The sequence below is a fragment of the Macrobrachium rosenbergii genome, chromosome 3 (genome assembly GCF_040412425.1).
Source record: "Macrobrachium rosenbergii isolate ZJJX-2024 chromosome 3, ASM4041242v1, whole genome shotgun sequence".
Lineage (NCBI taxonomy): Eukaryota > Metazoa > Arthropoda > Malacostraca > Decapoda > Palaemonidae > Macrobrachium > Macrobrachium rosenbergii.
The window spans coordinates 89,879,971-89,904,970 of record NC_089743.1 but is presented as its reverse complement, the minus strand read 5'-3'; the positions used below and the strand labels follow the sequence as shown (position 1 = coordinate 89,904,970).

Below are 25,000 nucleotides of genomic sequence, written 5' to 3'. Positions count from 1 at the left end.
TGTTTCCTAAATCCCCTATCGGCGGGAATATCTGTTTGTCGATTTGAGACAGAACTGTAAATAAACAACCGAGGCTTCCTGGACCTGGCAAGAACGTAAACTTTACACCACGAGACGAGGAAGATTTTAGAAGTAAATAAATAAATAAATATGAGAGAGAGAGAGAGAGAGAGAGAGAGAGAGAGAGAGATCAGACTTGGCATGTCTACATTTGGAGGAACATGTTTTTGAGATACATAAACACGCAGAGAGAGAGAGAGAGAGAGAGAGAGAGAGAGAGAGAGAGAGAGAGAGAGAGAGAGAGAGAGACTTGGCATGTCAACGTACAGAGGAACAAGTTTTTTTTAAATCCATAAACACGACCAGAGAGAGAGAGAGAGAGAGAGAGAGAGAGAGAGAGAGAGAGGAGAGAGAAAATCATTCTTGACATGTTTACAGAGAGAGGAAAAAGTTTTTAGAAATGCATCAACACGAGAGAGAGAGAGAGAGAGAGAGAGAGAGAGAGAGAGAGAGAGAGAGAGAGAGAACTATTTATAAATATTCGAAGTTTGACCTAATTCGACATGCCACATAATCTCGTCATGCAACTGTCGAATGTGGGTCACAAGGACGCGGTCGATACAGTTACTCTGGTCGTTAAGGCTATATATTATGATTATGCAAGCTCTGCAGTTTTCCTTACCATTAATTCCAGGATTAATAAACAAAAGATACTTGATATACAGACACGAAATCTAATTTTTCGAACATGCACCTTGAATACAAGTGTTGTAATCCAACAGATCGTTATCGACAAAGCAAAAATGCTTGATATCTGACAAAAAAAAAAAAAACTTTATTAATAGGGGACTCGACCACTAATCTTATCACAGGCTTCGACGAAAAATATACAAAATCGTTCAGGAGGACTGGAAAAATGACGGAAATTTATTCGAGAGAAAATTGGCAACGCCTTCTGAACAAGATAACGAAAACAGAAAAATACAAATTTTTCGTTGGGGAAAAATTTTTCCTGCATGGGATATATACAAAAATAAGGGGAACTACAACTCCAGCGTTCGCGAAACACTATATCTTTTGAATGGGACAAATACAATTCAGGATAAAAAAAGGACAAATTCTGAGACAGTGCTGTTGGAAAAATCTTGTTAGATAAAAAAAAAAAAAAAGTATAACTGAATCCCTTCAAGAGAGGAAGGAGTGACGTGGAAGGGTGCGATGAATTTTGATGAAGGGGGGAAAGAGGAAAAAGAATAAGCGTGTTGTGAAAGGTAATATGTAAGGAATGAAAGGGACGGCGAAGAGGAAATGACTGAGAAAAGACGCAGAGAAGAAAAGGTAGTATAAATGGCCACTGAAAAGCCAGTAAAGGGGGAATAATGATAAGAATGAAAAAGAAATGAAGAATATAAAAAACAACATGAAGAAAGGGAATGTTAAGTGACAGTAAGAAGAGAAATAAGACTCACAAAGAAATTTCATAATAATAATAATAATAATAATAATAATAATAATAATAATAATAATAATAATAATAATAATAATAATACCCTCACTAAACTGGAGGAAGCAATCAATAAGAAACAACACGACCAGATAAGAGAGAAAAGAGGTGAGAAAAAGGAGTGGAAGATTATAACCCTTTATCAAATTAGGGGACGAGTTAATGACCTTATTGAGTACAGAGCCCGGTGACCTTGGCAAGTCACCAAGGTCACGACTGGAGCAGCTACATTCGGCTCTCGAGGAAGCGTCCATAATTTCAAGGGGTCATTGTGGTCTTGTTAATAATGCAGAGTCTATCATATCCCAAGCACTTTTTCCTCAACAGGTGGTTTTTCTGGGGCTGCTTTTTCAATATGTCAAGAAGGGAAAATGTTTGTCTAGTTTATGCTGATAGGAGCAAACTCAGGTCATAATTTTAAGTGTTAGTCTTGTTCATATTAAGAGAATCGAACTCTGATAATAATTATTAAGTGAGAAACAGAAGTCAGGTTTTATTAAACCGAGATGTTTGGTCAAGTAAACAAAGCAAACTCAGGTGATAATTTTAATTTGTTAGTCTTGTTAATATTAAGAGAATCAAACTCTGATAATGATTATCAAGTGAGAAACAGAAGTCAGGTTTTATTAAACCGAGATGTTTGGTCAAGTAAACATTCCACAAAGCCTCTGAGGAAACACTGCACACAAATATAAATAATATAAATATAAATAAATAAATAAACATGTAAATAAATAAATAAACAAACAAACAAATAAATAAATAAATAAATAGAAAACACAAATAAAAAAAAACGAAAAGAGACGAGGTACTTAAAATCACAGAGGGTTAACTTAAATCATCCGGCTGAGCCATAATCCACACCTGGCAGACGCTAAGTCCATTCATAGAGGCTAGAATCTCCCACCAGCGTTCACTATACCCAAGGTTAAAAGGGACCAGCTGGCTGCCCACAATAACCGAACCACTGGACGACTTTACTTTTCCAAATTTTGATATGCATTTTGTTGAGTTGAGTAAATTTTACGTAATGAAATTCGCTGACAAAAGCAATCGTTAATTTGATGGTAATGCAGTTAAGATTTATCAGTACCGAGATTCCAGTCGTTTACGAATCTAGTGCTCAGAGAACGATTTTATTCGGGTCCGTATTTTCGAAATCTTGTCAGAACATTAACTAATGCATTTCTCTACTGCGTCAGAGCACTTATTATTATTATTATTATTATTATTATTATTATTATTATTATTATTATTATTATATTTTGGCAAAATTCAGGACTGTAAAGATTTTAGTGACGACGATTTTAGGACTGAAACACAGCACTGAATTTTGTGTTACCGCAATGGGATGACGACCAAACTAGACGCAAACTGCCAATATCTGCCAATTACAAACAAACAACAAAAATCTGAACCACACCAGCCACTGGAAAGCGCCAACGCACAAACGCACATAGGGCAGACACACCTACCTGGCTTTGGCCGAAGTAATCATCTTGCCAGCGATCAGAAACAGGTCGTTCCTTCTCAAAACACACAAACTTCTCACTAATAAAAAGCCCCCTTTCCTTTTTTCACCTAAAAATTTACAAATAAACAACTACAGTTGCCGGGAATGTTTGGATCTCCGTGGCACTGCGAGAGCTGACCGGAGGTGCGGTCGGAATCGTTGCCACACGGCGAGTGCCGGGCTGGAGAAGCCTATTGATTCCCCTTCAGCATGAGAGAGAGAGAGAGAGAGAGAGAGAGAGAGAGAGAGAGAGAGAGAGAGAGAGAGAGAGAGAGAGAATACGTATATGTGGTTCAGAATGAAAAACACGTACATGTGGTTGGGTGTGTTAGAGAGAGAGAGAGAGAGAGAGAGAGAGAGAGAGAGAGAGAGAGAGAGAGAGAGAGAGAGAGAGAGAGAGAAATATGTACAATTGGTTGGGTGTGTTAGAGAGAGAGAGAGAGAGAGAGAGAGAGAGAGAGAGAGAGAGAGAGAGAGAGAATGGAAAATACGTGTACATGTGGTTGGGTGTGTGTCAGAGAGAGAGAGAGAGAGAGAGAGAGAGAGAGAGAGAGAGAGAGAGAGAGTGGAAATACGTACATTTGGTTGCGTGTTATAGAGAGAGAGAGAGAGAGAGAGAGAGAGAGAGAGAGAGAGAGAGAGAGATGAGATGGAAAGCATAGAGAATGCGTTCGCGTGTGGACGTCTGTGAACATTTTATGAATGGATTCACGCCGACGAAGCAGAGTACCTCGTTCACTTACGGCAGATTTTTCTTCTTCTTCTTCTTCTTTCTTTCTTCTTTCTTCTCTCTCTCTCTCTCTCTCCCCTTCCCCATTGCAACCCATAACAGTCGACTAAAAATCAAGTATCACTTAGTGAAGATAGGGCTCAATTGAAACATACTGTAGTTTTATATAAAAAAAGGGTTCTTTTTTCGGTTACAGGGTCGAATACTGGTTAATCCAGTTGGAAACTGCCCGCGCGCGCGCTGGCACTTCCGTGACAAGAGAGAGAGAGAGAGAGAGAGAGAGAGAGAGAGAGAGAGAGAGAGAGAGAGAGAGAGAGAGGTGAAGCAAATACACAAGTGAGTCTATGGTTCTGAAAGAGTTGAAGGAAAATAACATGTGTAATCTGAGAGAGAGAGAGAGAGAGAGAGAGAGAGAGAGAGAGAGAGAGAGAGAGAGAGAGAGAGAGAGAGAGAATGCTTTAGTACAACAGCAGCTACATCTACGGAGTCTCGCAAAAGACTTCAACATCGGCTGAGGTGGGAATTTGAATACGACAACTACTCTTTCTTTTATTATTTCATTCTTTCCCCCCAGCGCTCCGTCCGTTCACCTTGACCCAGTTTCCAGGAATTGCTGCCGCATCGCGAACAACCAAGAGATAAAGGAAGCGATAGAAGTGCGCAACCTCCACATTCGAACAGGCTTGCGTGACTGCTAACTACACAGTATTAGTATACGTCACGCTCTTTGTCACGCGCGTGCGCATTAGTGTAAACACAAGACGCGAGCGCAGAGTATACGATGTTTCGAGAGTGAAGATATGACTCAATTTCTGATGATGGTGAGGGTCTATCCTTACTGTCACCTGGTAAATTTAGGGTTAATAACTTTTTTTTCCCTCGACAATAATCTCCTTTTTCCCAAAGCCTTTACTGTTATTTGTATGATAATAATAGTTTTCTATCGGAAAGCGGCCAATGTTGTGGAGGTTTTCTGAAGATGGGTTCATCCTTGATTAACCACTGAAGCGGTACCTGGCAATGACCCCATTTTGGGGAACATAGCTATATATATTATATATATATATATATATATATATATATATATATATATATATATATATATATATATATATATATTGAAAAAAATATACGTTAATCTTCCTAAAGACGATAAACTAAAGCTACAGTGAAGGGGAGGTAACAACTACAGACCTTATAACCAAAACCTTGCTTGAGAAGTCGAGATTTTTTTTGCTCATAAGTTAAATCAAGAGCAAAGTGGTCTTTGGATAATCGAGCACTGTTGACTTCAATCCCCCAACAAAAATGCAAAAAATTCACCAGAGATGAAGTGTAACTGGACCAGTAATCTGGCTATAATGGATACTCCCCCTGCCAGTTTTTCTTGAAGTTTATTCTCACGCAAATTTATCGCGGGGAACGGCTGGGGAGGAAGAGAAACGACCCGGTAATTACGGTACATTATGCCGAGCTCATATTGACAGCTGAGTATCATGTACTTGGTGAATGGAACACGAGAGAGAGAAGAAATGGCAGAATCTGAAAGCAGCAGACGAAAAGAATATAAAATAGGGAAAAACTATTAAAAGATTGAAGTATAAAGGTTAACACTGGTGTTATGAGTTTAATTCAAGGCTAATCATATATAGGAGGATTAACGTCAGCATGTTACGCCACCAATGTCCTCGAGGCCGCTTCACGTTACCAGTTCACCTGTCATACATTTCCGACCAAAAACTGACCAACAATATAACCCGAAGGGCAAACACTGAGACTTTAATCAAATGGAAAATGGACGAAAATATCATGTTCAACGCATAAATCAGTTTTATAGTTGGACTTTTACTAGCAAGTCTAGACAAAATGCCACCATATTAATGATTCACTAATCATAAATATCAAAGCAGGTTTAAACTGACGGCCCCCTAAGTACCTATTTATATTCTTCGGCAGAACGGCTTGTAAAAACTTATACCATAAAGGTCAATAATCTTTAAAATGTTTCAAAAATATGACAATGCTCATTAAATATTGAATTCCAGTGCTATAGCTTTAGAATTCTTGTTGTTGGAGCAACTGAATCCCAGATTCACGTACGAATCCATGAAAAAAATCTAGTCCCCTCTACTTTGGTACTTAGTCCAGCCCCCGTAAAAAATTTCATTGGAATCCGTGAAAACTTTTGAGGTATCTTGAGGACGAATAGGCAAATCGAAATATACAAAATAAAACACTTTACACGCGGAGAAACCAATAAGGTCCAAGACATCATCAACAAACAAATACATGAAACATACAAACGACCAAGCGTGGGGATATATACATAGGGAATATACTTAACCTCCGATCGACTTTCTTGCCTGTTGTAAAACCTAAAGAGCGTACCAGGGAATACTCCCTCTGTAAGCCTACCAGGGAATTCTCTCTCTCTCTCTCTCTCTCTCTCTCTCTCTCTCTCTCTCTCAATCAACCTGAGGTTCTTGGTGAAGCACCACCTGGCATCAGCTGGCTTCGTGACCCATTCCATCTGGCGGACAGGTGAGTATTTACCTCTGCACCAACTCTATTGATTCCTCCTCAACATCTGAGTCTTCTTGCATTATTGGGGGAGGGGGGGGGAGATAAGCCTCCTAAGAGGGATACTCATGAATACCATTAGCGCTTGAGGTGATATATGTGTTTGCGTCTGGGATATCTCAACCGCGCTGGAGAGAGAGAGAGAGGAAGAGAGAGAGGAGTATATTCAGTATTACTGGAGAGGGCCAAAACACGCAATTTAAATTGGAGAGGAGAAATCCCAATGCCTGCATTGTCGCGTGCAAGCACATATGATGAGGGCATACAAGAAGGCACTGAGGCAAAATGAATTGCCGATTTGCATGTTATTTATTGCGAAGGGAAAACACTGCATTCTGCTTATTTATAACGCTTGATTGACGCATTAAAGATATTATACAGATGTGTACAATCGTAATTTTTCATCAATAAAAACCAACAACAACGACAGCAATAATAATAATAATAATAATAATAATAATAATAATAATAATAATAATAACAATAATAATAATAATAATAATCAGAAGAAGAAGAAGAAGTAGATGATAATAAGGAAAAAAAATACAATAGCGATTAATAACAACATATTTAAGCAAAATCCTCATGGAAATTACAAAAACGTTTCTGCCACCATATCTTCACAGAAAATAATTAACAAAGAAAATTACATCAGTGAAGGCGTATTGTAATGAAAGGTACCCGGAAGGTAAAACCCACGCAGTCCCAAAAGTAGTTAATAAAAAAAAAATAATACTAATTTCTTCATTTGACAATAACAGGAGAGAAGGTCGCTGAACTTCCAGTAAATCTACTTCTGATTGCGCGAGATTTCGTCAGTCGTTCTTATAAATAATCAATTGGCCAAATGGGATCACTCCAAGGTCTCCCCTGCCCAAATTTGTAGCGTCCAGGCAGAGGTTCTTTCTCAACGTCTTCCTGTCTTCTCAAAAATATTTGTCTTCTGGGAGAGACAAAGAGTCAGAGAGAGAGAGAGAGAGAGAGAGAGAGAGAGAGAGAGAGAGAGAGAGAGAGGGGGGGGGGGAGGGAAGAATGATCACCTACAATTCTCCTCCGCACAATATATTTTACCATATAAAATAATTATCTTTTCAGGCCGTCACATCGGAATCTGAACAAAAGTTGAAAGTATGAAACACATCTCTCTTCCCTTATTGCCTGTAAAATTCAAGCAGATGAAGAATTACAATAAACAAGACACTGAAAAGTCATTAAGAATACTGCCAGTATAAATATCTTTTCCCGTCCAAAGCGATTTTAAGGAAAAAAAACGCTTTAAATCAAAACGGAAAAAGCGCTCAGTCCCATGACACCATTTCAAGGAAGGGTTGCCACAACCACCATGAAAATCAGACCTGGCGGTAAGCAAGGGAAGGGTTTAGCCTACCTAAGCATTCCATCGTGACCTGAAGCCATTATTTCCAATCAACCCGGTCGTGCGCACATGAATCATGCGCGGAATTCCGGTCTCAGACTGGAGTCGGACGTGATGGAATTTAGGATTGGTATTGCCAATACAAGATTTTTTTTGTATCTGTTATTATCATACTGAAAGACTGAACACCATGATGCAGGAAGTCAGCCGTATTTATGCATCAAGGCTTTATCATTATCACTTGTTAAAATACTTTATATTAAAAAATGGAGTAATGAATTCCATGTAACAAGAATGCCACGTGCATCTAAAGCTGTGAGAACTTGCAAACGTTAAAAACCTACATAGCTCTTCAATAAGTTATGATATACTCATGGGCTACTTTTTCAAGAAAACTGAAAACGCACCATATCAGATAAAAGGGGCTCGACAGGCCCCGCTTAGGGGGCCAAATGACGGGCCCTCAAAAAGAAAAAAAAAATAGGATGAAGATACTGACACAGACCCATTTTCTTGAAATTAAGACCCAAGTTAGCGAACAGACTCATTTTCTGAAAAACGAAACCCAAAACCGAAACTCACTCACACTGCTTAAATCGAATCAAATAACCAAAGGAAACCAGGATCCATCACTGTCGCTCGCCAACGGCGCGTGATGTGAGCGGCGCAACGAAAAATCTTGTCTAGAATTGTCAAGAGTATCGACGCCGTTTAAGGTAACTGTCTCCTACCCCACGCCTGCGACGGCCTTGCTATTTACATCAAACCCAATTAGCAGGAATCACAATCACTTCCTACTCTGCAAAAGGCCTCCTGCCATGCAAAGAACGGCCCCGCCTTTCCTCGCCTGAAAATGTCTTCACATGACTCCAAGACGGTAATTTATCCTCGAGGTAAAATACGGTTAGGTCCAAAAGACCGTTTCTCAGGTGGATGTATGACGCTTAAGGGCTGCTGTTCCACCCAGCAAGAGCCAGTGCCGTTAACAGAATGCAACAAGAGGAACACCAGGACCCCAGAAGGGTGTCAATCCCGGCGACCTTTGGCACGACACCGCATAAAATAAGAGATAAATGGCCCGCCATTATAACGCACCGGAGTGAGTAGGATATATGCAACTGACCACCACACAAAGTGCTTCTTCAAAGCGCCCAATTAAGTAGTGCGACTGGTTTTAAAAGCCCGACTGAGATATTCAAGACCGTCATAAATGGATCTTCTGTGTTGGCTTTATGAACAAAGCACGTTTTACGCCCCTCGTAAAATAGAAGGCGGCAATGCAAATCTGCTTGCTCCAAAATATTACCGGCACGATAAAAGGGATGGTAACTAATATGACATAATCAAATGACTACGTTTAATATCTACGCTCAGGGGTTTAATCCATGCGCGCACACACACACACACACACACACACACACACATATACATACACACACACACATACATATATATATATATATAGTATATTTATATATATATATATATATATATATATATATATATATATATATATATATATATATATAAAACTATATAACTTTGTGTCCCTTTTCCCTTCCGGTTTTCAGTAACTATTTTAGAGTGAGGCTGCTAGCCCCCATACCATCCTACACCTATCTGCAACCCAGAAAAATCGGCTTATTATCAGGAAGCTAGTTCACATTTGCGGTGAAAGATAAGCATTACAATAGTCTCACATAAGGAAAGAAAATTAAAAAAAAAAATTCGGCAACAAAGGCTACACTCACGAAAATTCTACCGAACGTTATGCAACAGTTCCTTAGAAGTCGAGAGACTTCATACTGTATTCCTCTGAGAGGAATCTCAGTCTGGACACTTTCAGGAATTCTTCCAGGAAGAGACAACAGTTCCTTCAGGTTGAAAATTCTCTTTGTAACCCGCAGCCCTTTTTAATGTCTCAATAATCTCACGGGGCAAAACGACAACCACTCCAGAATATGATTGCAGGGCCACTTTCCAACTTAGAGGCAGTAAGGGTGGGTGGGTGGATGGGAGATTGGAGAGGGTCATTGATGTTTACAACGAGTGCTTAGGTCAAAAAAAAGTACGGTCAGGGGTGGGTAAAACTTACCGAACAACGTGAAGTAAGACAGAGAGAGAGAGAGAGAGAGAGAGAGAGAGAGAGAGAGAGAGAGAGAGAGAGAGAGAGAGAGAGAGAGAATGCTCACACAGCATTTGCAAAATCGCTAACAGAGTTCGAGTTTACGCTACTGAGCTCAAACAGCAATATTGCTTACCCTGTTAAAGTATTTCTTAAACTTCATCTCAGACTCGTCGTCCCATTTTCCGATTCATCAACATTTCACTTCGTGTCTCCTACACTTTGCGATTTACCGAGACAAGGGGAGCAATTCTGTGTACAGAACATTGCGAAAAAGTGATTTCTTCTATGCAACTTTGTTTATTAACATTACAGGATCAACAATTTACATACACCTTTAAAATAAATCACTGCCAATGTAGTTTAGAAAAGACAACACGACTCATTCATATACATATATATGAATGTATATTGTCTGTACAAAAATATCTATGTATGTATATACATAGATATATATGTATATATATCATATATACTCGTATATATCTATGTATATATATATACATATATACGTAGATATATTAAAATAAACAGCACCTCACTTCTCAGTACGACCGAGCTTTAATGAATCGATCAGAACTGACTGCCACCACCATCCACTTCGTCATTAGCCTCCTCCTCCGCTCCCCTCCTCCTCCTCCTCCTCCTCCTCCTCCCCTCCTCCTCCTCCTCCTCCTCCTCCTCCTCCTCCTCCTCCGTCTCGATTAGAAGATATCTACAACCAATCTTATCTGTTCAAACAGATAACGGCGAACATCGTCGCTCTGATAAGCAAGGACACACCTGTTACACCTCGATAATGCATGATATATGAACAATAATTTCCAATACGGTCCCATGTAACCACGATAATACAATCTTCATTTGGCAGAGCAATGTGAAAATCATGTTCATTCGGACTGGTAAGAAACTGCTTGGAAATAACCTATATATATATATATATATATATATATATATATATATATATATATATATATATATATATATATATATATATATATATATATAAATATATATGCATGCACGTTATTATTTTATAAGGGTACCAGCAACTTTTCCATAACATCTCTCCTCTCTCTCTTCTCTCTCTCTCTCTCTTCTCTCTCTCTCTCTCTCTCTCTCTCTCTCTCTCTCTCTCTCATTCTTAACCTGGCTTCACAATCTTAACAATATTTGTCATCAATGAAAGAAGACATTTTATGATTCAAGGTTACATTGTCAACGTACGAAGAATTTATGACAAAATTCTTTCCCCCAACACCGCATAAACATTTGCCCTTAGTCAACACTCATAATTCAGCATTTAAATGTGAGCAAAACAAACAATTCATCTATCGTCGGCATCTGAGACAAACAGGGGGTGATAAATCACAAAACATAAAATATGGTCTCTCCCGTGCATAAAAGATTTACGCAAACACGGATCACTAATGAAGTTGGTTTTCTCAACAAATATTAGGTCTGTCGGAGATCAAAGGATTTTCCATTTTCCTCACTAAAATAAACAAAAATCAACAAGTCAATGAATAATGTATTCGCAATGATGCACGACAAATAGGTTGTAGAAAAATGCGCAAAGGAGGTTATAAATAACCGTCAAGAAACATCATAATAATTTTGCAATTTTCTAAATTGCATTAATGAATCGATACAAAAACTTAACGAAGGATTTAAGTAAAATTACAGATTTAAATTAATGACGAACTTTATACTTGGAACTCAAACCAGTTATGGCAGGTAACCAAGATTAGCATGCATTAGATATCTTTAGATCAATAAGGTTTTTAATTTTTATTTATGATGATTTATGAAGAATAAATCGTTCAGAATTAAATAAGCAGTGGTCGGACATTACTATAAACCCGTTATCTTTGAATCTGCGTCTGTTTGTGAGAGAGAGAGAGAGAGAGAGAGAGAGAGAGAGAGAGAGAGAGAGAGAGAGAGAGAGAGAGCTTATAAAATCATTAGAAATATGTATACAAATAAACACATTCAACGGAAAACAAATCAACACGATCAAATGGCCAGACATCCCAACGTGAATACTGTGCATTCACGTTCAAAAACTCAAAAGGGGGACACCAAAAAAAAGCTCTTGCAATCTCAAGAAAGGTTTTCACCTCATCATTTTTCACCCTGGCAGCTTTTTCCCTCCGCACTTTCCCTCGCACGCAATCCCCCAAAAAACAGATGGCCCTATCGAGTGGATTACAAAATGTGCGAGCAGCTAAGTCCAAAAGAAAAGGCTTTTCTATTTACTGGTCAAGGGGGAATTTTTTTAATTTCAGGGAGAATCGGCTTGTGTGTTTACGAGAGAGAGAGAGAGAGAGAGAGAGAGAGAGAGAGAGAGAAAGTATCCTCCTGAAATGAACTGGACCAAAGACATTGCATTTTAAAACGTGCAACTAAAGTGTGAGAGACTATATTTAACGGATTCGATTGATGACAAACACACACACACACACACACACACACACACAGAGAGAGAGAGAGAGAGAGAGAGAGAGAGAGAGAGAGAGAGAGAGAGAGAGAGAGAGAGAGAGAGAGAGAGAGAAGTGTCGTTTTGAAATGAACTGGACCAAAGACACTGCATTTTAAAACGTGCATTTGAAGTGTGAGAGACTATATAAAACGGATTCGATTAGTGACAAACACACACACACACACACAGAGAGAGAGACAGAGACACAAGACACAGACACAGAGAGAGAGAGAAAGTATCCTTTTGAAATTAACTGGATCAACAACATTGCATTTAAGGTGTGCATTCCAAAGCGAGAGAGAGATTATATAACGCCATAGCGATTAATGACGCTGCGTCTAGCAATGGGTTGAAAGTGCTTACCTTCCCAATTATTCGAAAACAGCATCTCTGAAGTAAGGAAGCATCTAGCGGCCTTTAAAATCTCATTCAAAATTAAACGAATCTTTCCCAAGGTTTCGTACATACGTCTCTGTAGTCTAAACTAAGCACTGTGTAAACGATAAACGAACAGTACTGCAGTGAAGTTAATTATATATCAATAACTGAAACTGAAAGGTCCTGGTTAAAGTTTCCATTTTTCCTTTCTGGATTCGAGAGATATTTCCAAGAAGAAAATCGTACGTATGCGATGTTCAATTTACACTGGGGCTAAATTCATCAGTTTATTTAACTCGGCACTAAATTCATCAGTCTATGTAATCGACCATAAAAATAACAAGTCGTACACAGACTAAATACACTAATAAAATTTATCTAAAATAATATTAATAGCAATAAAACAAAATAAAATTGAATAAAATAAAATACCCCTTATTTCTCCAGATTCAACCTTACTGACCAATTCTGTCTTCACAAATTGGAAACACCCCCCAACACGACCAATTTTTCTGCGACTTTACTTTATGGATTGGTATGACCTATTGACATCGCAGCTCGATCCTTTACAGGCAGAGACAACTGGACTGAAAACCAGTTTAAGGGGGTTGAGAACGAAAAGGAAACAGGATTCTGAGGTAGGAATGGACAGGCTGAGAGAGAGAGAGAGAGAGAGAGAGAGAGAGAGAGAGAGAGAGTTAAAAACGGTCGTGAAAATGTCTGTAAATCCAGTCTTTTTCCATGACATTTTGTACAATTTCCCAGTGAATTAGCAACACCCCAAGCCCTCTTGAAGATCTAAATTTATCGCCCAATTACACTTGAGAAAAGGGTTAGCCCTGTGTGTATCTAAGCGCGGCAGAAACAGTTTATTTCCTCTAAGCAGTCCGGACTTTCGCTTTGAAGACAGAATGAAAATTAAAGGAAAAATGAAGAATTTGCATTATTTCTTGATTCATTCTACGGCCCTCTGCACCCTGCATTGCAAGATCCGAATTGGAATTATTGATTGCAAGATCCGCACGTTACGTTTTCGCTGCGAAAAAATAAACGGCAAAACGTTGGATTAAACACCCAACAATCTAAACAAAAGAAAGCGCAGCGACGATCAAGACAAACAGAGAATGAAGTCAAGAGACGCGAAGAAAGTAAGCAAACCGAATTCGTACTCTTCTTGGAGCCATGCCAGATATGTCTGTCTGTCTGTCAGTCTGTGTGCTTGGACCCACGCAGACGGCATGCATTTCATACCTGCTTGGCATGGGCCAGCCTGCCCAAAAGCATAACACGCCGTGACTGGCTGCGAGTAACCTCGGCTCTAACTAGCAATAAGATTCATGAATGTATATATATATATATATATATATATATATATGTATATATATATATATATATATATATATATATATATATATATATATATATATATATATATATATATATATATATATATATATATTGGAGAGAGAGAGAGAGAGAGAGAGAGAGAGAACGTAAAGAGACATAGTAAAATAGTAAACAAGATCATAATCATTATTGCTTCTCTCTGTAATTTTGTGCAGTAATCAGTACGTTATGACAGTGATAATTTGTAAAATGGACGATTTATATTGACTAAACCTTTCGACGCTCCTTTATAATATATATGTGTTAATATCCCTGAAACAACGTTTACCATTTAAGTCGCTGAATATTCATCATTAAAAGAAAACATTCTCGCAATTACTTCAAATAAAAATCATTTCAAATCAAAATTATGTAAAATGTCTTGCCCACGGTTTGGAGGCGCGTCAATATCTTTAGCAACGGGCATTTCATGGTTCCACAAATATCTTGCTTTTAATAAGCATTCAGTAGGAAAAGAAACGATAAATCTTTTAGAAAAAATTAACGGAAAAGAAACAAAAACCTCATAAAAACTATTAGAGAAGTGGAAAGCATGAGGCTTTCAAAGGAATATGGAAATTTGTTTACGATTTATTCAACGGGAACAGAGAATCGATTGAAAAGTAGAAATTACAAAGACTAGAAGACAAAAAAACGGTGAAAGCCAAATACAGATTAAAACAGAAGACATGAAAGCATAATCAGAAAACACTAAACTGGAGAAGAGAACAAGGAAGTGCCGAATAAACAAGCCCAGCCCATGCGACAAAAACTAAACATGGAAGACGATATACCGTCATCAGTAGAGAATGAGAATGAGAAGACGAGGAAGTGCTTTGACAAAGATTCCTCAGGCAACAGAGCAAATATAAAATAATAATAACATCAACAGCTAAGGCCTTCATTTCCCCCATTTCTCCTTCTTCCCTTCTCAACGTACCGTCCGCAAGGTCGTAAGAAAACAGGTTTAGCCACAATAACAACATGCCTGGCTGACTTGCATTCTCTATTACACGTTCCAGCAATCGTATAGACAATGAGGTTCCAGGTGTAAACATGCGTGCGGACTTTCATAGCCGTTCACGTGCATGTGTCCACATTATATGCGCATGTATGTGTGCGTGACATGGTCTCACATGTCAACGTATGTCCAGTTGTTAACGGACTTTACCTGGAAGAACTACGGAATGTCATTTATGTATGTGTATTCATATACATATATACATACGTACATACATACATACATATATATTATTTATATAGTATATATATATATACACAAACATATATACTGTATATATATGTATATATATATATATATATATATATATATATATATATATATATATATATATATATATATATATGGGTGTTTGTGTGTTTGTGTGTGAGAGTGTTTATTTGTATCACTGTCTGTGTGTGTGTGTTTGTGTATAGCCCAAGAATGGTTCTCAACAGAATATAATGTGATTTTCAGGAAAAAAAAATTCCTCATGGAAACATAAAAAAAAAATTCTTACAAACGACAATAAGAAGAAAATATCGATCTTGGGTCAAGAATTGGGCCAGAGAGTTTACATTGCATTACATGAATAGTATTATTGGGTCGACAGCGCAGTCGATACACGGGGTGCACGTGACAGAAAATCGAAATTGTCGATAGAAGAATAACTCGGCGACCCTGAGTGATTGCGTTTACCTTGAAAAATCTGGTACTGTGCATTACTATCATTATTATATTCATTAACGCTAAAGTATTCTTAACGAACTGTCATAAACGCAACAGAATAATCATATATCTCCTGAATAATCGAGCCACAAAACTTATGAGCTGCAACAACAGAGACGAGAGCAAAAAGAGAGAGAGAGAGAGAGAGAGAGAGAGAGAGAGAGACTGGCGGTTCTACCGTACACTCAACTGACACAATAGATTAATGAATAAACGAAAAAATTCAAATTAACCCGTCGGTTCAGTATCCGTAACCCCACCCAAATCCCCCAGCCTATTAGACACACCTGCATTCAGGTCCAACCTCCCCCGCCCCCCCCAACCCTCCAAAACCAACTACCTTAACCGTAAGCATACCGAGGAGGACTCCGCCCTCCCAAAAACTCCCTATCCTACACCTGCGACAGAAACATTCTTCTGGAGGTTCGTTTCTTTACGAAATGAACGAGAATTATCGACGAGTTGCACGATAACGACGGCGGTGGCTTCCTCTAGCCCCGAAGCCCTTTGATGAAGATCAAGTACGACGCTCGAGAATCAGCCTGGTGATGATACCCACGTGTGAGGCCATGTTACTACCAGACGGGTTAAGGCCTTTCAAGGATTAGTTTTATATATATATATATATATATATATATATATATATATATATATATATATATATATATATATATATATATTATATATATATACCTAAAGGCACGATAGGATAAAGACCAAAATAATGTGACAAAAATATAGAAAAATACAAAAAACAGGGCACCCAGTACATGCCTAGGTCCAAAATTGACACCTTACAGTACAAAAAAAAAAGTCAAGTTATGCTAAGTCACAATCAAGGCATTCACATGATAATTATGTATGGAGATTGTGAACCGCAGAGTAAGACGCCTTCATCCCACATTCGCATCCAAGCTTTGTCTACGTTTCCCCCGAGTCCTGTACTTGTAAAACGAAAGTTTGTAACAATGAGGACACAACAAAAATTATGCATAAAGCAACAGCTCTTTCTAAGGTCACTCGTGCATTTTATTTTTTTTTTCCTCTCTCTCTCTCTCTCTGCCTGATCAATATTTGCCCAGATATTACTCACAAGCAGCTCGTCGTCACCTGCTGCCGAGACCTACTCTTTCTTGATTTAATCAACGACACCAGGTCATATTTCTAGAGCGAGAAGCCCGGCACGCCCATTGAGTCAACAACAGACGCCATAAAGGCTTTTCTTCTTAATACTACAACTAGTATTCTCTCTCTCTCTCTCTCTCTCTCTCTCTCTCTCTCTCTCTCTCTCTCTCTCTCTCTCTTACATCCACGAATCAGGGGCATCTACGTGTACACGCACGCAAACACGCACGTTTACACACGCAAGGATGCATGTGTTTGGTTTATCAGATAATCAGGTATATATATTACGTTCTCAGGTGTTACTGTAGTTAATGAGTTTAAAGATCCGAGTTTCACTGCACACATACACACTAACAGGCTATTTTTAAGATACTGCACTGTATCAAAGGCTACAATTAATAAGTATATAAGAAAATCTGCCTATTTTCAACGACAGACGAAAAATAAGCTTCACTGGAACTTACACAACCAAACAAAAAGTCAAGAGGCAATATAGAGATTCTCATGAATCACGAGACGACCATTTTTCTTCTAAAAATAAACTGATACCTTCACTTTAACAAACACTAATAAAAATAGCAAAATCCCCACCATAGGTCCCCCTGGTCCAACACAAAAAACCACCCTCAAGCGATCTCCCCCACACCCCTCCAAACCAACTGGACAAAACTACAACTCGAGAGCACTATCAAGCTCTCAAGGCATAAACAGTATAGGCGCATGGACGGATTGAGGTCTCTCATGGAGCATGCGCCAAGGCTTCCCTCCACACTAAAATGATGGTGCAAGAGAGAGAGAGAGAGAGAGAGAAGCGATCCATACCACCTCAGGAAGGACCAAACTGGCTTCAAAGTCTACAGCCTCTGGAGAGAGAGAGAGAGAGAGAGAGAGAGAGAGAGAGAGAGAGAGAGAGAGAGAGAACGGGGCGTGGCTCCCCAAACTTCCTATAAAAAGAAGAGTCCACTGCAAAGACCTCTCCCAAGAATCCCATACCAACCTCAACCAACGGCCCCCCCTCCCCCACAACCCCTCAACCCATAGCCAACTTACGCAGCAGGGCAGCAGAAGGCCTCACACTTTCCTCTGGCCATTACTAACCCTCCTCTCTCCTCTCCAACTCCGCCATTCCCACCCCCCAACCAGACGAGTCCTGCCCCTGACCCCTACCAGTAATTGTCATGGCTCTCTGGTGGGCCAACTCATGGGAGAACCCGAAACGAAGGGTAAACGACCCGTTTGGGAAATTCCTGACCTGGTAACCATGACAGTTTTCCTTTTTTCCTCTTCTTTGGAAATTTGACCAAAGCCTTTAATCTTAAGTTCTTCAAAACTTAATGTTCTTGTTTACTTTCGGCGCAGTTCTCTAGGTAGTTGAAGAAGGTCGATATTCAACTACGTAGCTGAGACAGAATTTAAATGATAAACAATTAAAATAATACCAGAATTCCCATTTACCTACTGTTATTCATCTGTTGATTTTTTGTTAACGTAAAACTTGTCACTGGACGTCGGTATATATTCCAAAATATAAAAATAAAAAAGGTCAACATAAATTTATGAAGAGAGATTCCCAACGTTGCATAAACATTCTCACTGTTATTGAATTACGATTCCCAAGTACAGGTCTCCTTGCGTGTTTATTTCCTGTATGCAAATTCCTGTTTGTATTAGGCAACGTGCAAATTCACGAATTAAAATTTCTGCGAACGTGTCTCCTTGCGTGTGAATATGTATTCTGCAAATTCATGTGAGCAAAATTTACAGGCTACAAGACAATATGCATTGGATATATTTTGTTGGTCTAAAAATAAAGTTAGGATTTAACAATACTATCAGTTGGAATTGTAAAGTTAGAGGTTTTCACACAGACCCTTCCCCTCTCGAAGCCTTTCTGAAAATTATTCTCTGAGATATATATATATATATATATATATATATATATATATATATATATATATATATATATATATATATATATATATAAAATAGTAAAAAAATGACATACAAACAAGAGATACGAACAATGGTATGTGCGTGTATATATTTTCAAACAGAGCATAGGTCAACAAAATACCTTGTTGCAATATTATACACATGTACACCTACCCTAATATTTTCTCTCTATCTCCAGCAATCCTTTCACTGGGACTAGCTATTTCTTTACCCTTCTTATTAAATACTATCCTCTTCTTGCCGTACAAATGTGCCCAATCCAATCCTTTTCAGTAAATATAACCCCTCATCCTTCTATTCTACCTAGAATTCCTAGCATTATTGCTCTCTCACTATTCCCATATTTATCACCTTCCATTGCCCAGTTTTTTTTACCACACAGTATTGTCCACCCATCCCATCACTGGCCATTAAAATAATGGCTGCATGACAGTCACGAATGGGTTCGTGGGTGAAAGGGTGAAGGAAGGGGGAGGGGGTTGAAACCCCCTTCCTTCCTTCCTACACTCTGTACCCAGTATTACTCATTCACCATTTGTCTTATTTTTTTTTTTTAGCATGCCACGAACTCGACCTTGGGGAAAACACAGAAAAATGTGATTCCTTCGTGACTAGAGTGTTAGTCATGCTTCATAATCGATGAGTGGCATATACGGTTTCATTTTAAAAAGGAATATATAAGTTTTATATCAGTAATGATACTATGTGACTCACGTGTATGGATACATATATATGTATATACATACATACATATATGTGTATGTGTGTGTGTGTGTGTGTGTGTGTGTGTGTACGTAACGGTCTAGAGAATACTAGACAACAGTCACTGACCTATTCACTACAGAATCAAAGGATGGGCCTGTTCAATACCTTCCACAGAAGCACAAAAGACTTTTAGTTAGAATCACCGCACTGCTGGAATGGATAAATAATTTATTAATTTATCCAGGTGACTTTAGAAAATAAAACATACATAATCTATTTCATCATCATCAGCGCTGACAAATTTAGAGAAACAAAACAATCACGTCACAGTAAACGCTTAACTACGATTATGAAGCTGAATTTGTTGCACGCCAGGCAACGAATATTGCACATGTCCCTCGCGTGCAATTTCGAGACTTAAACGATCTAGTGACCTAATTTAACCCTGATTTAACTCGACAATAATTGTTTCACAATTATAACACGATGGACGCAAGGAATTAATTATACAAACTAACAAGTTTCATGACGAGGAACTGTGGTCGACATGACCCACGGGGTAGAATATTCAAGTTAATCGGGTTATCGCGTGAGAGGTCGTTCGCATTACCTGCAAATAGATTCTTATTTCTCTCTCTCTCTCTCTCTCTCTCTCTCTCTCTCTCTCTCTCTCTCTCTCTCTCTCTCGTCATCTCACACACACATAAGCACACACACACACACACACACACATACACAATGAGGCCCCATGTTTATTAACATAATCGAACCCGTTCCGGGAAAATGAATAACAGTAATCTAGCCAGCTCGAAGCACTTTTGCTTCATCATGCATGCAAGCAAGATTTTGAAAATTCAAAAAAATGCCCTTGACTCTCGCATTTAACAATGCACGCAATTAGGAATAGTTCACTGTATATTGCTGAATAACGAACCCTTAATGCCTGAGAAACAAATACATTTAAGTAAATAACTTAGGGTATTAGAACCAATGCAAGCATTTATTGCCTGAGAATAAATATTTTAAGTAAATAACTTTGGGTATTAGAACCAATGCAAGCATTTACTGCATGAGAATAAATACTTTGGGTAAATAACTTAGGGTATTAGAACCCTTGCAAGCATTTATTGCCTGAGAATAAATACTTTAAGTAAACAACTTAGGGTATTAGAACCAATGCAAGCATTTATTGCCTGAGAATAAATACATTTAAGTAAATAACTTAGGGTGTTAGAACCAATGCAAGCATTTATTGCCTGAGAATAAATACTTTAAGTAAATAACTTAGGGTATTAGAACCAATGTAAGCAGGCAACAGATACAACGAAATAACAGAGTAAATAAACAATAAAATAATGAATAATAAAATACCTTGAGTTTTTAACAATCACCAAACCCTTGAGTTTTCAACAGTCACCAAACCCTTGAGTTTTCAACAATCACCAAACCCTTGAGTTTTTAACAATCACCAAACCCTTGAGTTTTCAACAATCACCAAACCCTCGAGTTTTTAACAATCACCAAACCCTCGAGTTTTCAACAATCACCAAACCCTCGAGTTTTCAACAATCACCAAACCCTTGAGTTTTTAACAATCACCAACTCGAAGAGCAAAATAAAGACCCGTTGTATACAGCGTTGACTGATCAAAGTCAATCGACGGTCGCATCAGTTAAGATCGCCATCTTGTGTTGTCACAACCCACAGTGAAACACAAAAGCATCTTCGACACGGACAAAAACATCAACAGCGTCAACATGGCCTCTCCAGTTTCAACATGGCAACAAGAAAAGCGAGAAGAAGCTAGACACATCCTGATCAACGGGGCAGATTAATTCGGCGAGATCTGTATGGGCCAAAGGCATGCCTCGGCACAAGGCTCTGGGGGACCCTGAACCACACCACTGACAATTCAGGTCCGTCCCTGAATACAGGGTCTGCATTAAGGAAGGTGCTTTTCGGTACAGGGGGGTAAACAGATACAGTATGATTAATGGGACTTACATTCCATTCGCAGGGAAATACGCCGTGCCAACTCTCTCTCTCTCTCTCTCTCTCTCTCTCTCTCTCTCTCATGTGTAGCTATTTGTGTCTTTCCCAAAACACAGTACCTACAATATGGCATTTTTCCCCGCAAATGCAAATAAATAAAATCAAGGATATACACTATGCCACCATCATTCTCTCTCTCTCTCTCTCTCTCTCTCTCTCTCTCTCTCTCTCTCAAACAAGCTGAAGTGAGAGAAGTGTTGCTATGTCATCTTCAGAGGGTTCGCGAGGCTTCCTTTTTAACTCTCTCAGTGACATGACAAGCAATTCGACGGTAAATAATTTCCAAGGACATGGTCAAAACCAAAGCCGAAACACACCCATACATAAAAGAGAGAGAGAGAGAGAGAGAGAGAGAGAGAGAGAGAGAGAGAGAGAGAGAGAGAGAGAGATGAATCACCCAGCTCCGAACTGTATCCTTAGATAAAGCAATAAACGTTAAAAAAACGAAATGTGGTGCAACAGAGTATTTTCCAAGAACTTTAAATAGCCCCAATCGATGGATGATAAGACTCGCCAGCGTGAATCACGATACAAACACAGTATCTAGGTCTTCCGTGACGTCGTTTGACCAAGAAATAAGGGAAGAGAGAGAGAGAGAGAGAGAGAGAGAGAGAGAGAGAGAGAGAGAGAGAGAGAGAGAGAGACCTTACCTTACCTTACAGACCTTACAGTTCGGGTTGCCCCAGGTCCCTCAGTGTGAGGCACCTTGAGAGAGAGAGAGAGACATACATATCGAATCTTGATTTCAAACTGGATCAATGGCCAACGATTTGTGTTCGTGCTCCATAGGGCCAGAGTGTCACGCTACCGAAGGACACGCGGTCCACGCTGTTACTCACCCTCACATGAATAGCAATGTTTGGAGTAAATCACATGCGCCTGTGCATGAGTCATCTCATATGAAGGTTTCCAGGCAAATTTCGCCAGAGCAAAGAATGGTTCGATTTGTTTACAAATCGAGAGAGAGAGAGAGAGAGAGAGAGAGAGAGAGAGAGAGAGAGAGAGAGAGAGAGAGAGAATGCAGAAAAGGATACCCCCTGAATGTGAATGTACCTGTGTTGTGTGTGTGTGTGTGTGTGAGAGAGAGAGAGAGAGAGAGAGAGAGAGAGAGAGAGAGAGAGAGAGAACTGAATACAGAAAAAGGGTACCTGTGTGTGTGTGTGAGAGAGAGAGTGTGTGCTTATTCCAATATTTACATTGGAGAGAGAGAGAGAGAGAGAGAGAGAGAGAGAGAGAGAGAGAGAGAGAGAGCCCAGATCTTGGAAACTGCCCTTCTCACTGTGCTATTGCCAGCTTGTCCACCGCATCAAGATATGTTATTATTCAGGTCTATTACAATTTGGCGTAATGAAGTCACGGATATTTGCCTTCATTCGCCCTCGTGTTATACATCCAAATTTAGCACCATCTCGATTGCATTACAACTTCTCGAAACTATTAACAAGAGAAGTACAGCACAGACTTCAACTCTAAGCAATTTTATTTACAAGTTCAATCATCTACATAAATAAGTTATGTTCAATTCCATCTTTCTTCCATTACTCATGAACACTGATGAATCACGAGAGCGTTTAGTTCACCAATGCTATATGAGTTAATTTCAGTCATTCGGCCACACCTATGTTACTGTAATAAAATGGGGTACGTAACCCCAACTGCATTCAAGAGTATCGTGCAATGTTAAAACTAGGCAACAAAATTGTTATCCTTGAACTTTTACTTCGTTCTTATCAAATCGAAACCAAAGTTATGTCATTAGGTTAATATGTACTTACAAAATACAATAAAGTGAGATGCCAGGTAACGGTGTATTTTATTTACAAGATAGTATCAGTATCATCTCAACGTATTATGCAACGATAAACAAGAACACAATGAACGTTACCCAAACGGAGAGGCAAGATTAGACCAAAGCACACCTCTAACCTGGTCTTACCAATGTCATCAATTAAATATAAGTTAAACTGAGCAGCGCGCAGCTGTTGTGCCATTTAAAACCGTCTACCCTCTAACAACCACTGTAAACTACGTCAGCTTTGTCTCCCTCCAGTAAAGTTCACAGATGTACTAAATAATCCAGAAGGAACCTCGCTCCGTCCGAGTCCCAAGGCTGGAAGGCTCCGAATCATAAGATCAATAGACCGAACCGACACCAAGCTTGTTGACGAAATCCCTCCAGATTCGTGACTGAACTATTTGCCTCGAATCAACTTCTTCTTAGATTTTTTTTCTCCCCTTTACTACCAAGTTTTGGAAATCTCTTCCACTTCGGTTTTCCGCACTCTTACTTAAGCCTATTTTTTTTCCTTCGAGAAGCCAGATGGTCTACCAATTTCCTAGTGGTTTTAAACCTTAGGCTCCTTCTTTTGTTTTTTCTCCAGAGTTCTGGACAGCATTAAAAAAAAAAAAAGAGGTTAACCTTACCTTCAGCACGACTACCTCGTGTAAAACAAATAATGCTAAATGTAAAACGTGCGTGCAGTTTTCTTTCGCTACACGATGCAAGGTGCATATTCGTGAGCAACTTGTCAGGTGAGTTTACTGTGAGCCATGCAATCATACATTCTACATCTAAGCTGTTTAAATCCGGTGCCAATGGATCTCTTTGCAATGCAGTGAAAAAAACATTTTAAGAAAAGGACGATCGAGCCGAAGGAGTTTACTGTTTTCCTTATCGAGTTACCTTAGGTTTGTACAAAGGTGAATTTCTCTTGTAGCCGTTCCACCAACTCATTTCTGTTAATTGAAGAAGCGCCACCAGAGGTGTCTATGAGGGAATAACTGCTGAAGGAACTGCGTAATTATCAAGGAATCCCCTGTATATGGAGAGGGGTTCCCCAAGGCGCCCTACGTTTGCCACCAAAGTCTTCAGCCTAAGAGGGCAAGTTTCCAGAAGATGCTGTTGTTGATGATGATGGCGATATTCATAATGACGACCCCACCAGATCTCGTCAACACTTCGAAGTGATTTGACGCATCTGTGGCCATCTGACTTTCCAGGACTTGTTAACTGCACAACCGCTAGGCACAATTTGTCTCCAGTTGCAAAACAATTGCAGAAGAAGCGTCCGTTGTAAAGCAACACAGTGAAAAACCAAAACAAGCCGAAATAATGATAAGAAGCACAAAACACTGAAAGATGAATAAAAAAAAAAGTATGAGACATATATTCACAGCATTGAAAATCGCATCACACGTCACGATTGATCTGGTCCTTTGATTCGACATTAGGCTCACCGCCCCCAGACGAAAGGGGCCAAGATCCCAGTCGCATTGTTTTTTTTTCTAAAGTTTACCCAACAGACACAATCACAATGATAAAAACGCAGCAAAGAATCATCACAATGCCACGAATACACTTTG

The 25,000-nt window shown here is 39.1% G+C and overlaps 1 protein-coding gene across 11 annotated transcripts in view; it reads right to left on the bottom strand.

Annotated features, from left to right (window-relative positions):
* Window positions 1–25,000, bottom strand: part of Sarm (sterile alpha and armadillo motif) — a 727,304-nt gene that overhangs the window by 53,512 nt on the left and 648,792 nt on the right. The window contains exon 1 of one of the 11 annotated variants that reach the window (XM_067085046.1): window positions 24,321–24,655. The exons of 9 other annotated variants lie outside the window; for them this stretch is intronic. In XM_067085046.1, coding sequence (XP_066941147.1) covers window positions 24,321–24,371 — 51 coding nt within the window. In that variant the 5' untranslated portion in view covers window positions 24,372–24,655. Of the gene's footprint in view, window positions 1–9,963; window positions 10,158–24,320; window positions 24,656–25,000 lie in introns of those variants that run through there. One more of the 11 variants, XM_067085048.1, reaches the window with a different exon arrangement.